This window comes from Mustela nigripes, chromosome 8 (assembly GCF_022355385.1).
Source record: "Mustela nigripes isolate SB6536 chromosome 8, MUSNIG.SB6536, whole genome shotgun sequence".
Lineage (NCBI taxonomy): Eukaryota > Metazoa > Chordata > Mammalia > Carnivora > Mustelidae > Mustela > Mustela nigripes.
Window position 1 is genome coordinate 13,363,968 of NC_081564.1, and position 15,806 is coordinate 13,379,773.

Genomic DNA, 15,806 nt, shown 5'->3' on the forward strand with positions numbered 1-15,806 from the left:
AGGCACTGTGAAAAAGCCTTCTGGGTTCTGTTCTGCAGGGAGGGGCCAGGAACTCAAAGGTGGCCTCTCTGGTGTCTAGTACAGGTCCCAGCATATAGCAGGACCTCACTGAATGTTTGTTGAATGAGGGAATATCCAAGGGACGCTGTCGGCTTTTCTGAATGGTACCAGCTTTCAGGGCTGAGGAATCAAACCTGAAGCTAGGTCAAGTTTTTTGGATGTTTGGGCTTTCCTGCTACATACAGTCCAAACTCACTACTTCTAGTGAGTACTAGGAAAACAGAAAAGATTCAATGAGAAAGTTTTGAAGCATAGAATATTTCACCCAAATTTCAGGTTTCTGCCTTTCAAAAATGCCAAGTGAGTCCCTGCCTCAGGGCCTTTGCACTGACGGGCCCCTCCGTGTTGAACAATTTCAGCCCCCCATTTGTCTTCACTTCCATATACAAAATGCCCAGCCAGCGGTGGGGGATAAGTCCTGGCTCGCCAATGTTGGCCTGTCCAGTTTAGACCTCATTAATAAAGATTACGTTCAGTCTGAGGTGTTTCTGAGTAATTGTCTACCTGCCTATGCATCAGACAAGCGTCACTCAGTCAGCAACTGGAAGGGAGAGGCAGCAGGCACACCCTGCCATGTCAGCTGAGCGAGAGAGGGAAGACAAGCGAGTGTGGAGTGACAGTCATGCCAAAGAATGGAGCACTGCACAGTGACCTTAAGGCAGGGTTTTCACACATTCAAATGGTATTTATTGAGCACCTACTGTGTGCTAGGCATTGTTAGGCACTGGGGACACTGTAGTGAACAAGACAGAAAGTGCCCTGGCACACTGATAGGAGAGAAGTGGAGATAAATCATAAGTAAAGCCATAAATGAATGACAGAATATCAGTTAGTGATAAGGATATATGATGATGAGAGGAGAAAGGCAAGTGCAAAGGCCATGAGGTAGGGATAAGCTTCAAAGGATCAGCAAGAAGGCCAGTGTGGCTGGAAGTGTAGGAGTGTGGTTAGCGCCAGGAGATGGGTCCTCATTTTTTTGGCTTGGGAGAACTCAGGTGGGTGAGGAAGCTATGAATTACCATTTAGTGGGCTGAGTCCAGGAAAGAAATCATAGACTACACCGAAGGGCTAATACTGAAAACTGGCATTCAAGAAGCACTTACTATATGTCAAGTAAAATCTTATCATGCCCATTTTACAGATGAGGAAACTGAGGCACAGAGAGGTTAATTAGGTTGTCCGAGGTCACACAGCTAGTACACTGGAGCCAGGCATCGAATCCTGGCAGTCTGCCCTGCAAACCATGTCCTCAGCTGCTAGACTCTCCTGCCTCTTGGCCTCTTGGTCATTATGCATAATTCATTCATTCATTTGTTCATTCATTCATTCAGCATGTGTTTATTGAGTATCTCCTATGTTCTAAGCAAGGCTGCAAGGGCCAGGGCTACAGTGACAAACCAGACAGAGGTGATCTCTGTCCTCAGGGAGTTCAGTGTACATTGCGGGGTGGGGGGAGGGACGACAGTTGTCACGGTCATTATAACCAAGTGCACGGTACTATAACGTGGGATGTTGGCAGTGTATAAGGGACTGTGGAAGCACATAGGAGAGGCACCTCACTCAGGGTATCTGACTCCTGAATCAAGACCTGAAGGGCAAATAGTTGTTAATCAGGCAAAGAGAGAAGACCAAGACCTTTTGGTCTTTTGCAGGCCAAAAGACCAGCCTATGCAAAGGTCCTGAGGTGAGAGCATGTCACAGCCTCCAGAACCGTGCAAGTGATAGCAGAGAACACATGGGAGGTACCATGACTCCCTGCGGTGGCCAGATCCAGTTACCCCCAGTGGTTCCCATCTCAGTGCTGGGCCTCACCATCCATCTGCCTGTGCAAGCCGTGAGTGGGAGCTATTCTGGACATCATTCTCTTTATCCCGTGCACCTGATCCATCCCCAAGCCCAACCATTTTAGCTTCTCAATAGCTCTAGAATCCACCGCCTCCCTGTTCCCGATATGGCCAGACCAGCATCATCTTTCACTTGGATGAATCCAATCACCTCCTGAATGCTGGCCACCGCATACCGCTACTGGCGTTCTAATCCACGCCAGAAGACTAGGGCACTATAATCTTTTTTTTTTTTTTTTAAAGATTTTATTTATTTATTTGACAGACAGAGATCACAAGTAGGCAGAGAGGCAGGCAGAGAGAGAGGGGGAAGCAGGCTCCCTGCTGAGCAGAGAGCCCAATGTGGGGCTTGATCCCAGGACTCTGGGTTCATGACCTGAGCTGAAGGCAGAGGCTTTAACCCACTGAGCCACCCTGGTGCCCCTAGAGCACTATAATCTATACAGTCATCTACAGTACACCTGTTAGTCCTATCAGTGCGACCATCGCCACAAGTGTGACTAGTCTGATCACACCAGGAGCAGAAGAAGGATGCGGAAGAATTCTTCCCTTCGCTCTCATTTGTATTTCTTGCCTGCTAAGCTCCAAGCTATTTTCCTTCTGTCCCCTCGTGAAGCCACACGGACAGTGCCACTTCCTTTGAAAGCCTGGCCAGACAGCCCCAGTGCTTCTTTAAGCTCTGTCTCCACTACGGTCTCCTCCAGCCGATACGCAGGTGATGGACATCACACCTTTGGGCAGGATTTGGTAGCGACTAATTCCTCTGACTATGCCAGCAGCCTGCAGCCAGGAGAACCCCCCACCCCCAAAAAAATCGGATCTCGCCCAAGTGGGAGGCACCCCGGCCGTCCTCCCTGAAGACTGAACATCACGCAGCCAGTTTGCAAACTCTCTTGACCATCCCCATGCCGGCCCCAGGGGCTGGGGAGTGGCTGGAACCCAGACCGGGGTCGGGGTGGGTATCAGACGCAGTGCTGGCGCTGGGGTCGGGCCCAGGACCCGTGCAGGGGGTGGGAGGGCCGACAGGTGGGGAGCACAGGGAGGCGGGAGGAGGAGGTGTGGGCTGCGGCCGGTGGGTGGGCAGCCAGCAGCTGGGCAGGGTACGGCAGGAGGGACGTAACCGGCATTGGAAAGAGGCCGTCTGCTGAGGTTCCAGTTGTGCGAGGGGTGGTCACTATGAGCTGAGAAACTGGGGGCCCGGGCGTGAGCCGTGCCTTTCCACCCTGGGCTGTGCTGGGCTGCACACTTGAAACCAGGCATTAGGAGGTCCCTGGCAGGGCTGTTGTACTTGGGGCTTTGATGTTTTAATTAGCCAGCAGTAATATTAGATGACTCAGGAGGGGACAAATGGGGAGATTAATATAGCAGTCAGGGGCCCTGCATGGGGGATGCAAATGACTTTTCTGAGTGGGGACGGGAATGTTCTCACTAAAAACGCAGATTAGGGCACTTGTGAGTTATTAAGCTGTGGACAGGGCACAAGTGGGCTTTGGGCAGCGGCTACACGTGTCCTTTTCTGGATTTGTGTCTGGGGTGGCCAGTGGAAGCTTCTCAGGTGGCAGGAGGTATGGCTAGATCTCCGTGGGCTCTGTGGGAGGGCGGCCTGGGATGTTTGGTCCTAAATGGGGCCAGGAGGCTCTGAACTTGTGGGCATTTCAAATGCTCTGTCAACACCTCTTTGCTTCTGGAGGCTGCACGAGCCCTGAAGAAATGCACGGCAATGGTCTTACTGCCCAAGAGGAGAGAGCGAGGAGAGGTCCTATAAGCCCAGAGCCCTGAGCCCGGAATTCAGCTTTGTAGGCGCCCTGACACCCTTTCCCTCTGCCTTCTCCGCCCTTCTCTCCTCCCTCTCCTTCAACAAATAACCTGTTGAGCACCTGCTATGTGCCGGGGACTCATGTTCTTGGACCTACCATGGTCCCCACTCTCATCCAGCTGCGTGCAGGGTTCTGCAAACTGCAGCCCATCGGCCAAAGCTCAACCACTGCCTGTTTTCACACATCCCAGAAGCTAAGGATGGTTTCTTCATTCTTCGCCTGACGAATAAAAGTATCAAAAGCAGACTGATGTTTCATGACATACACAAGATACAGGAAGTTCAAATTTCAGTGTCTGTAAATAAAGTTTTATTGGCACATGGTGACACTCATTTGTTTGTTTTTTTTTTTTTTTTAAAGATTTTATTTGTTTGAGAGAGAGGATGAGAGACCAAGAGATCATGAGCAGGGGGGCAGGGGTAGAGGGAGAAGCTGACTCTTCACTGAGTGGGGAACCCGATGCGGGACTCGATCCCAGGACCCTGGCATCATGACCTGAGCTGAAGGCAGAGGTTTTAACCCACTGAGCCACCCAGGCACCTCAAACTGCAGGCTCTTGAGCCAACGAATTGACCTCCAGTGGCTGACCGCTTAGGTTGTTTCACTTATGTCCCCATCTGCTTAAACGGCACAGCATTAGAGATGTTTCCTTAAAACAGTGCCCCACCCCTGGTAACCTCTACTCCCTTTGCATGCTTTATTTTTCTTCAAGGCACTTTTCACTGCACTTGCGAGGGTATATGTATCTGCATGTATCTACATCTTACGACTTACAGATCAGTATATATAAAGTCTACAGATACTTACATACAGATAGAGTTTTCCGCCTACCCACTGTCTACTTTGCTCTATGTCCAGCCCCTAGACCAGTGTCCAGCCCATAGTACATACTCAACAAACACCTGAGGTCTGCCACGGACTGAACTGCGTCCCTCCTGAACTCATACGCTAAAGCCCTAACCGGTTGGAGCCAGGACCTTGGGAAGTAACTAAGATGAAAAGAGGCCATAACAGGGGCGCCTGGGTGGCTCAGTCAGTTAAGTGTCTGCCTTCGGCTCAGGTCATGATCCCGGGGTCTTGGGATCGAGCCCCACGTTGGGCTCTCTGATCAGTGGGGAGCCTGCTTCCCCTTCTGCCTCTGCTCTTTGTCCCTTTGCACACAAGAGAGCTTGTGTGCTCTCTCTCTTAAATAAATAAATAAAACCTTAAAAAAAAAAGAGGCCATAAGAGTAGGACCTAATCTGATAGGATTGGTGGCCTAATAATAATAATAAGAGAAACCTCTTTCTCTTTCTCTCTCCACGCACACACAGAAAGGCAGAATAAGGACACAGTGGAGGTGGCCGTCTCCACGCCAGGATGGGAGCCCTCGCCCGACAATACCATGCTGGTGGCTTGACCTCAGACTGCTAACCTCCAGAACTATGAGAAATAACTTCCTACGTCTATGCCACCCAGCCTGTGGTATTTCGTGATGGCAGCCCAAGTCAACAAACACGTGATCTAAGTGCATTTCAAAATCGTAGAGCCCCTTGGATGCTAAGCCGAAGGCTTTTGTCTTGATTGAGTAGAGACCGGGGGACTCTTGAAGCTGCCTGATTCGGGGAGGGGGGGAGCTTTTCAAAGCTAAGGGTTAGGACACACGACCGCAGGGGTTGTGGGAGGGAGAGGGTGAGGGCAGAGAGACCCAAGGCAGGAGAGTGGGTGGGGCACAGGGGGGGGCGGGGAGGGCGGATGCCATGGTGCAGGGGGGAAGCCGGGAGGGCGGGGCATAGCTGCAGCAGCTGTGGTGGGGTGGGAGGTGCAGGAGAGTAGGGTGCCAGAAGCAGAACAGACAGCCGCAGGCAGGGGAGGACCGCGAGCCTTCTGCGGAAGTTGGGGAGTAAGGAGCAGAAGTGACGGGAAGGTGCAGGAAGGGGGCTTTTAAGGCAGGAAGACAGACACAAGACCTCAGGATCTGGAAGATCTAGAAACAGAAGCCAAGCCCCTTGCCCTTCCCCAGTTATGGGCTGTCACAGTCAGGAGCTCACTGTGAACTGGGGACAAGCACGTGACAGCAGGAACGGAGGGCTCTTGGGAGATACAACATTTTAGGAATTGTTAGGGTCCAAACTATGTCCCTCCCAGATTCATAGGCTGGTGTCCTAACCCCCAGCACCTCAGATTATGGTCTTATTTGGGGTCTCTAGTGAGGTCATTAAGTTAAAATGAGGTCTTTTGGGTGGGCCCTACTCCACTTAGAAAGAGGGCAAATTTCGAGACAGACCCGCACCCAGGGACCAGGCCGCACAAACACAAGGACGCCATCCACAAGCTCGGAGAGAGCCCTGGGGAGGATTCTCCCTCACGGCCCTCGGAACCACCCAACCCGTCAACACCTTGATTTCAGGAGATCTCCAGCCTCCAGAACGTTCCTGCTGTTTAAACCACCCAGTCTGTGATGTTTTGTGATAACAGCCCTAGGAAATAATCCAGGAGCTAGAGCCCAAACCTGTACGAAGCAAGTAGCTTCTGACTCTGACTGTTGGCGCCCGGGACAGCGTCTCCCTTCTAGGCCTGCAGCAGCCCGTCCTGCTTGGATTGTCCTAAAATGAGGGCAGCCTCCTGGGCCTGAGCTGGGGACCGTGCCAGCCACCCCAGGGGCCAGACACACACATCGTGCCCTCCACGGCCGTCTCAAGCAGCACCATGGGCAGCAAGCGTAACCGGGTTGTGAGCTGAGGCCCGTCAGGGTCCAGGATGGCAGACACATAAATAAGCAGGCAGGCACCCCCCATCTGTGTGATGGAAAAAACTTAACCAACTGTGCTTCGGACTTTCCAGTATAATTTCCTAGTAGTGTATTCAAAGCATTATTTCTAAAGCGATTCATTCTGTATAATGACTCCAAGGAAGCTCGAAATCACTGACTCTCTCCCCCCCTTTTTCTGCCCCCCATCCCCGATTCAACAGGCTATTTTCTGCAGAGGGTGATTACAAGGAGGTGCTCCACAGCCAGACCAGCTATCCCACAGCTGGGATAGACAAGGGCCTCTGAAGGGAAGGGGTCTTTAAGTTACGTCTTAAAGGGGTCTTTAAGTACGTTAAGTTACATTGCTGAGTAGATGCTGACGTGGCACTGATATTGCCAAGTGGCCAGATGTTATTAGACAACTTTGAACTTGGTCCCATTACCAGACCAAATGTATATGAGCACGAGGAATTGATTTTAAAAGAAATCCTGTAATGATCTTGTGGTCCAACCCCATTCTATTACGTGTGTACTATGTGCCTGCGTTGATTAAAAGCATTAACTTGCTAAGTATTTAAAATGCACAAGGCTTGTGATCATGTTTTGAGCTTTTTACCTTACAAGGTATCTTGCGACACTCGGAAAATGAAAGTCTTATGAACCTCTGAGAATCTCTGTTTGGAGGGGTGTCCGTGTGCACAGTGTGGGAGAAAAAGGACTTTGACCTAACATGGCTTATCTGGGAAAAGAACACGAATGTGGTTTGATGCCGTGAATAAGCGTGGGAGTGGTATCGCCGATTCCTGAACCAGACATCATTGTCCCACTGGAAACAGTCAGGACAGCTTGCTTTGAACATACTCACTATTAAAACAAACAGTTAGCAAAATATGTGGAAATTCCTGCAGGGCTGAACCCAAAGCCCCATCCATTCAGGCCCCGCTTCCTGGCTCCGCCCTGGCTCTGCCTACCTGGGGTAGCAGGACCTGGAGGGCTGGTCTCATGGCTAATCGACTGAGAAGAAGCCCGAGGGTCACCAGCTGGTGATGGCGTGGGTAGAGGGAAGCAAAATATCAGCAAGGTTTGGATTCTGCTGTCACTGGGGGCTGAGGGAGACTCCGTTCCACATCCGTTCCCAGAAAGTATCTTTGTTGAGGCTTTTTCTTGGTCTCCAGTTTGAGGGCAACCTATGACAGTATGATAACTGCTGTGTGTGTGTGATGTCTGTAGCTCATCTCAGACGTGGAAGTTTCTGGAAGTTACTGGAAGTCAAGGCAACCATTTGATGAAAAGACAATGCCCAGATGGTGAACTTCTCAACTTCCATCATGAGCAATGTTTAGCAAATGGCTATTTGGTGGCTGAGCAGGGCTATGCTGCTGGACATCTCCTCCTCCTCGTGGTGACCCATCTTTGGGAGGGGAAGACAGAGGCTCTGAGAGGTGAAATGACTATCTTCAAATTAACAGCTAACAGGCAACAGAGCAGGCCGTGGGGTTCAGGTCCTCCAAGTCTGGGCTTTCTACTGTAGACCCTGGCTGCCGGCCCCTGTGGACTCCTAGAGCCTGACCCCCAGCCCTGCAGCAGAAAGACGCACGCTGCCTTGATCACGATCAACAAGGAGTCACAAAGGGAGAGGGGGCAGCTCTGTCACCGAGACTTGGTGGCTACTCACATTCCCTTTCCAGGCACGGAGATATGCTTCCCGCGCTATCGGTCTCACGTTAGCCATGCAACAAAGAGCAGTAAAACTGTACCTAAACGAACCTGACCGTAATCAGCCAAAGAAAACAACGGCAATAATAATAATGATGATAATGCACATTTTAGAGCCCTCATTCTGTGCTGTGTTCTTAAGCATTAAGAGCGGGCTGTGGGGCTCGGCCCCTCACTAGTCACGTGACCTTCCTCAAGTGAACCCTCTGTGCCTCAGTTCAGTCATCTGTAAAATGGGGGCGACAGTACTTCATTGGGTTGGAGTGGGGGGGGCTCCGTGAGACTGGGGACCTGAGGTGCTCAGCACCACGCCCGACGGGGCTCAACACACATTATCAGCTGCTATTCTCACAGACGTGGTCACCTCACACCTCACCTCCCCAGAACTGGACGAGCCTGTTAGGAAACGGGCCTCCGTGCAGATGCTGTTTTGTAGTCTGGCCAAGGTCACCGGGAGGAGGAGACCCAAACGGAGAGGTCCCCAGAGCTGGGGCTGGGGAGTCCAAGAGTCCGAATGGCCACACCCTACAACGGGGCATGGGGATCCACGTTCTTGTTATTTTTACCCTGCTGTCATTAACGTGCATGTTTCCCGGCAGCTGGCTGGGTTGTCGCTGAGAGGCAGGGAGTGTCGCCTGTTTGCCTTCACTGAGATGCGGCAGCCCCGCTGGGGCTGGCTGCCTGCTTTCGGCTTTCAGCAAAGCCAGCACCCTCTGGACAGCTGGGGTGTGTGCCTGGGCGGAGAGGCGACCTGTCCCCCCTCTGATCCTCTGATCGCTGGGGACCCACAAGCACTCCTCCTCCCCTCGCCTCCTAATTTGGAGCTTTCTAGGCACTGGGATAATGCTAACACTTCATAGTACAGAAAAGCTTCTCAACAGATTTTGACATTTTGAAAGCAGCTAGCAAGCCCCGTGTCCCCAGGGGTGAGGAAATGCCAGGCTCCAGATGAGGTGGTGGGCAGGGGGATTTTGATGTAACAGTCATCTATCTGACTACCTGATTGCCAGTGTCAGCAAGAGGCTGGAGAGAAGGGCAGAGAGTTGAATAAGACAGGGGAGCCGTATTGGAAATCCCACCTCCCCCAGACCCAAAATCCTTCCTCACATCCACGGAGCAAACTGATGCTTAATAAGTAACTGAAAAATAGACATTCGGCCCTGAAGCAGGACACAATTCACCCTTTCCCCCTTCGGAAAGCAAATCTGGCAGGTAAGGAAAGAATTGCCTAATAAGAAGGGAAGCACAGGGGCGCCTGAGTGGCTCAGTCAGTTAAGGACCCAGCTCTTGATTTTGACTCAGGTCATGATCCCGGGGTCGTGAGATCGAGCCCCGCATCGGCCTCTGCTTGGACATGAAGTCGGCTGAAGATTTTCTCTTTCCCCATCTGCCCCTTCCTTTCAAATAAGTGAAATCGTTTTAAAAAAAGATTTTATTTATTGGGGCACCTGGGTGGCTCGGGGGGCTAAAGCCTCTGCCTTCAGCTCAGGTCATGATCCCAGGGTCCTGGGATGGAGCCCCGCATCGGGCTCTCTGCTCAGCAGGGAGCCTGCTTCCTCTTCTCTCTCTGCCTGCCTCTGCCTACTTGTGATCTCTGTCTGTCAAATAAATAAATAAAATCTTTTAAAAAAAAGATTTTATTTATTTATTTGAGAGAGAGAGAGAGAGAGAGCACAAGGTATGAGGGGAAGAGGGGTTCGAGGGAGAGGGGGAAGCAGATTCCCCACTGAGCAGGGAGCCCAACTCACTCGATCCCAGGACACGGGGATCATGGCCTGAGCCGAAGGCAGATGCTTAACCGACTGAGCCACCCAGGCGCCCCTCAATAAATAAATCTTAAAAAAAAAAAAAAAAAGAAAGAAAGAAAAGAAAAGAAGGGAAGCAGAGAAAGGCTTGATTCAAATGCTGAGGTTTTGCAGGGAGAATGGACCAAGGGCAGTTTCTCAAGTCATTTACATAGGGCAGCATTTTCACTTAAGGGGATTCTTATGTCAAGAGCCTTAAGAATGGTGTCAAAAGTCCGTATGTGTCCCAGGTGGTATCAGCACTAAAGATGACCTCAGAGGTCCAACAATGATCCTTAGCAAGAAAAAAAAAAAAAAAAAGCAGTGTATCTGCCACAGTGGTTCCTTTTACTATAATACGTTTTCCTACTTTCTACTTGGCAAATTCCTATTATGACCTTCCAAACCCAGTTCAAATGTTACCTCTTCAGCTAAACACTTCCTGATGCCTGCTGAGGTATTTATGTTCCCACAGTGTTTTGTGTCCCTTTGTATTTTAGGATTAATAGCACTGTACTGGTGTCTGTCTCCCCACATTCATCCGTGAAGGTCTTATGGGAGGGAGGGAGAGGTTTGGTCATCTTTGTTTCTACCCCAGGGCTACGCATGTGGCAGGGGTCAGGTAAAGGTTTGGTGATGGGGGAGCTGATTTATTCTATCTACCAGCCCAGGCCAGAGAGGGTTTGCAAAGGGATGTTTAAAGACGAGCGTTACATGGGTCAGTTAAGCATCTGCCTTCGGCTCAGGTCATTTGATCCTAGGGTCCTGGAATCGGGTCCCATGTCAGGCTCCCTGCTCCTACTCCTGCTATCCATCTTCAAATAAAGGAAAAAAAAGAAAAGAAGACGAGCACTACAGTCACTCACACACTGTGTTCTGGTGACGAGGGACTGGAGTCTCACTGGCTGTACCGCCTGCAGAAACCGTTAGCAAGAAAAATCACCACTAGATAGAGATGAACATCTCAGCCTCCAGAGACCGACTGAAGAGAAGGTGGCTGATTTTCCTTGACTGCGGATAGAGGAGAGAATCAGGAAGGAAGGGGAAGACCTCACTATTCCTTCAGGGAGCTAACAGTCTTCTGAATCAGGAAGTTCTTTCTCTTGTCTAGCCTGTATCCACTCTGCTTCCCCTGGACTCTGTCCCCTTTGGCCCCGTCCTTGGGGGAAATGCAGACCAGCTGTTTTTTTCACCTCCCCCTGTCTCGTCCTGACTCAGGAAGGCAGGTAGTGGCTGGGTCTCTTTTTGTGTTATTAACAATGCTAACCCCCCCCCCCCCCCCCCCCCCCCCCCCCCCCCCCCGCAGATGCCTAAAAAAGCAAAGAATGTGGGTTACAACTGGGAGGAAGGAAGCCGGTCTGGAAAGCTCCAGGTAAAGTGGCTTTGAGCAGGTAGAGAAGAAGCGAGGCATATACGCCGGTCTTTAAGGGTGAAAAGAAGAACATTACGTTTTCTATTAATTTGCTCGGCCTGGGAAACATTTCCCAGCACTGTGGCTATGGAGATGTCTAGCAGGAAGTAACAAGGCTGCTTCCATAGCGCTGGGGCTGGGACTCACATATACCCAGCCACTTAGCTCTCTACCCTCTTCCAGCTGTATCTCTGAGATGCATTTGGAAAACTGAGGCACAGACAACGGAGTCAGGGTGATCTTGATAGCCGGTGGTTTTGGGGTCAAAACGACACTGAGGATTTGCCGGTGATAAAAGAGAGAATGTACCTCCTGGCAAGTGTCTTAGGTCAGGCAGGCTGTTCTAATTCCAGAATTCCATGAACTGGGTGGCTTACAAAAAACACATTTATTTCTCACAGTTCTAGAGGCTGGGAAGTCCAAGATCAAGGCTACAGCAGTTCAGGGTCTGCTGAGAGCCCACTTCCTGGTTCATGGCAGAGGTCTTCTCTCCCTGTGTCCTCACAGGGCAGAAGAGGCATCTCTCTGGGTCTCTTTTAGAAGGTGATCTAATCCCTTCCCCAAGCCTGCTGATCTGCATGTCCTGAATCTAGAGGCTCCCTATTCTAAAACTATCTTATCTTTAGGAAGATGTGATTGTTCCTACCTTGCCCAGCACTGTCTCTCCTTCTCCAGGCAAAGGGAACGACCATTTTTGAGGAGCTCTAAGGCAAGTCCTCAGCACCCCTCCCTGATGGCTATGGCCAAAATGTTTAAGTCCCTCTGACTCCCAAATGCATATGTTGAAATCTAATCCCCAAAGTGGGGGTATTCGTGAGTGGGGGCATTCGTGGGTGGGGGCTTGGGGAAGGGATTAAATCACCTTCTAAAAGAGACCCAGAGAGATGCCTCTTCTGCCCTGTGAGGACACAGGGAGAGAAGACCTCTGCCATGAACCAGGAAGTGGGCTCTCAGCAGACCCTGAACTGCTGTAGCCTTGATCTTGGACTTCCCAGCCTCTAGAACTGTGAGAAATAAATGTGTTTTTTGTAAGCCACCCAGTTCATGGAATTCTGGAATTAGAACAGCCTGCCTGACCTAAGACACTGATCATTGCACCATGAAGCTCTGAAAAGAGGGCCAGTGGTCTTATTAATCACTTCTGCCCCATTCCCAATATTGAGAGTCCCACTCCTCAGGCCTGAAGTTCAAGGTTATGGTTTCTAAGCTATCACTGTCAAACCGAGGTAAGCAACATAAAAGGAAATGGCCATCATCCTGCCATTGCTTAGAATTCAGCAGTGACTTTAAGGGTCTTTCTGGCGGGGTCAAAGCATCCTCTGTTTTGTCTCTGTAGGTCAGGTCTCAGGAGTTAATGCAAACCAGCAGTTATAAACTCTGACACCTGGAGGGATAGGTACGTAGGTAAGGTAAATTAGCCAAGCAGGCTAGCTAATTTCAAGATGAAACACTCGGCTGCATGTTAAACACATAAGAATAGTCTTCATTTCTGTAAAATAAGAAATCTTTCTCGTGTTTCCTGAAACATACAAAACTCCTGGTTTATTTTTACCTGCCACTTACAATAAAGTCATGGGTATAAAAATATTTCCCTTTCATCCTAAGAAAATCAATAGTACTAATGTTACAAAAAGAAACAACAGACAATGGTCTTAAGGGGAGGGGTACAATAGGGAGTGGTGGGGATTGTGGCAAACTGGAAAGCCCATGCTCTGTCCATGCAGATTATTGTCTCATAAGAATATAGGCTCGAGGTGGTCAGTGTGTCCACCTTTTTAAAGAGAAGCTGTGAATACAACACTTATATAAAATTTTAAAACACTGGCAGTAAATTCAAAGTACAAATACAAATTATCCTTTAAGGCAATGTAGTACAGACCTAACAAATCATGTCCAGAGCCTGGGTCTAGCCTGAGGCCGTCTCTTTCTGTTCTTCTTTTGTCTTGCAAGGATTTGAATTACGGCAATACTCCTTTCTTTTCAGTTAAGAAAGGAAATACAAAGAAGAATGTTAACTTCATTTGCTCGATTAATCATGAATGGAAAATAGCGCCCTCACAGCTCACGGTGTGGCCCTGAGTTTTGAGGACAGCATAATAGATGTCTCTATTGGTGTTCCTCCTCCAAGCATTCCTAGATGTCACTGCAAGAGGGTGAGTCACTAGCCAGGGGGAGCAAGCTCTGACCTACCGCAGAATCCCTGACATCTTATCTTCCTGGCTAGCTATCAGCTGCTAGGGAAAGCAATCCCCGCTGAGGCTCTGGAATGTTCCCTCCTTCCCTTGGGAGGCTATGTAGAGAGGCCTTGGGTCATTGCTCAGGTGAGCTGGTAGTGAAAGGTGCCATCCATCCAGATATATCAGAAGACAGAACCTGGCCACCTGCCCCGTGCCATCTAGGATGGATGAGAACACACACCATTCCTCCCATAAATCGTTGCAGTGCAGAGGATAGGTAGCAAATTCGTCTGCTTTAATAGGGTTGCACTGGCCTGGTCTGTAAGCTGCCCAAGCAGGTGGGAATGAGGCACTATCTCTAGCCAAATCTCTCTATGCTCAGAAACAACGACTCAGCTGCCAAAACACACCTCAGCAAACTGGCAAAGACCGAAAGTTTGATAATACGTTAGACTGGTGAGGCTAATACCACTGTGGGGGATACCACTGCTCTCCTGCTTAGCTGGTAGGATTGGGACAATGCTTACGGTGAGCCATTTCTCCATTTCTGCCCCAATCACAAATGTATATGATCGCTGAGCCAGCAATTCCATGTCTAGGAATTTATGCTGTTGAAAAGATTGCCCATGTGCCATGCGGGGCATTTAGGCAATGTCATGGCAGAATACCGGCAAGGACCTAAGTGCCCATTATGGAGGATCGGCTCAGTAGGTGCGGCAGAGCCATGCAATGGAATATTATACAGCTGTGAAAAAGTGCCAGGCCTTCCCTCCCCTACAGATTGGGGGTAATCACCAGAATATGTTGATAAGTGAAAAGCAAGGTGCAGAGAAATATGTACAATGTGTTCTCATTTGCATGAAAATAGTGTGTGTGTGTGTGTGTGTGTGTCTATGCGTAAAGTATTGCGGAAAGAAATGATAAATATTGCTGGAATTGCTGGAATGTGGCTGGAATTAGGGGAGAGAGGAAAACTTTTTACCATGTATCTTTACTTTCTAAATTTGGGATGTGAATGGCATGGGAGTGCCTCTGTTGGTGAAAACAGAATTGAATTTCAAAAAATGGCAAGATCATGAACAAAGCAAAACAAAGCCAAAACCTATCTCCTAGGAGGCATGCTCCTGGCCTCAGAGCCCCTGAGCTCTCCAGGTGTGGTGGTTCATCCCCATCCCAACATGGTTTGATATTTGCCATCCCTTCCCCTCCTTTTCACGCCGGGGAAGGTTTAGGGAGCCGTGCAGTGTGGGAGCCAAGCTGGCACCACCCGCTTACCTGCTCCTTCTCTGAATAAGGGTTGTTGAGGATGACGGGCACATGGTCCTTCCCCCACAGGTCACTGAAGACTCGGTCATTCTCCACGCCAAGGGGCAGCGGTTTGTGTGACTTGCCATCCACACCTCTGGAAGACAACGTAGGGGAAGTGAGAAAGGCATGCTCTCAGGGGGCACAGGCTGACGGCCCCGGTCTGCAAGACCTACATCTGTACAGAATTTCTGCAGTCATCTTCAGGACTCTGCACGGAGCCAACACGCTGTGGGTGCTCAGCTTGCTGCTCAGCAGAATCACCAGCAACATGTGGGAAGGCAGGCAGCCCCCTCGCCAAGCACAGAGGTGAGCTCACTGATGTCGGCGCTGATGGCTGGTACATACCCAACTTTGTGGGCATCACTTCCGGATGGCCTTGACCTGGCCTTGGTCCTCCTTCTCACTTCCCCATTTCAAAGATCCAGGGACACAGAAGCAGAACCCTGGACAACTTCAGATGTAGGAGGCAGGACAGACAGAGAAGACAACAAGCCCCGGGGGACAGGGTGATGGGTCATCCTAATTCTGAATAAGCACTAATAATGAGACTAATGATAGCTGCACCAAGAGAAACAGAAATGATTCTGAAAATGAGGGGAACAGAGCAACAAAATAAATAAGACCATAAAAATGATAGCTAGTGTTTATTAAGCATTTATGTGTCAAGCACCTTACAAGGGTTTTAATTTAATCCTTTTGACAACTCTATGAGGTAGGGATGGATATTAACGATGTTTTATGGATGTTGTAAGCGAGACAGACACTAAGATGCTCAGGGTCACAGTTTTTCAGTCCAGTATTCACAGCCATTCTGAATTGGAGGCCCTCATTATCATCATTCATCAGCATCGTTATCACCCTCATCACCATCACCACCACCACTCTCGACAACATCACCATCATCACCCACCACCCTCATCACCATCACCACCACCACCCTCATCACCATCACCACCAC

General features: G+C 49.9%; 1 protein-coding gene across 5 annotated transcripts in view; it reads right to left on the reverse strand.

Annotated features, from left to right (window-relative positions):
* The window catches only part of NOS1 (nitric oxide synthase 1), a 106,754-nt gene that overhangs the window by 53,120 nt on the left and 37,828 nt on the right, over window positions 1-15,806 (reverse strand). For all 5 annotated transcript variants that reach the window (XM_059408519.1, XM_059408523.1, XM_059408521.1 and 2 more), the window contains exon 3: window positions 14,816-14,942. In XM_059408519.1, coding sequence (XP_059264502.1) covers window positions 14,816-14,942 — 127 coding nt within the window. The remainder of the gene's footprint in view (window positions 1-14,815; window positions 14,943-15,806) is intronic.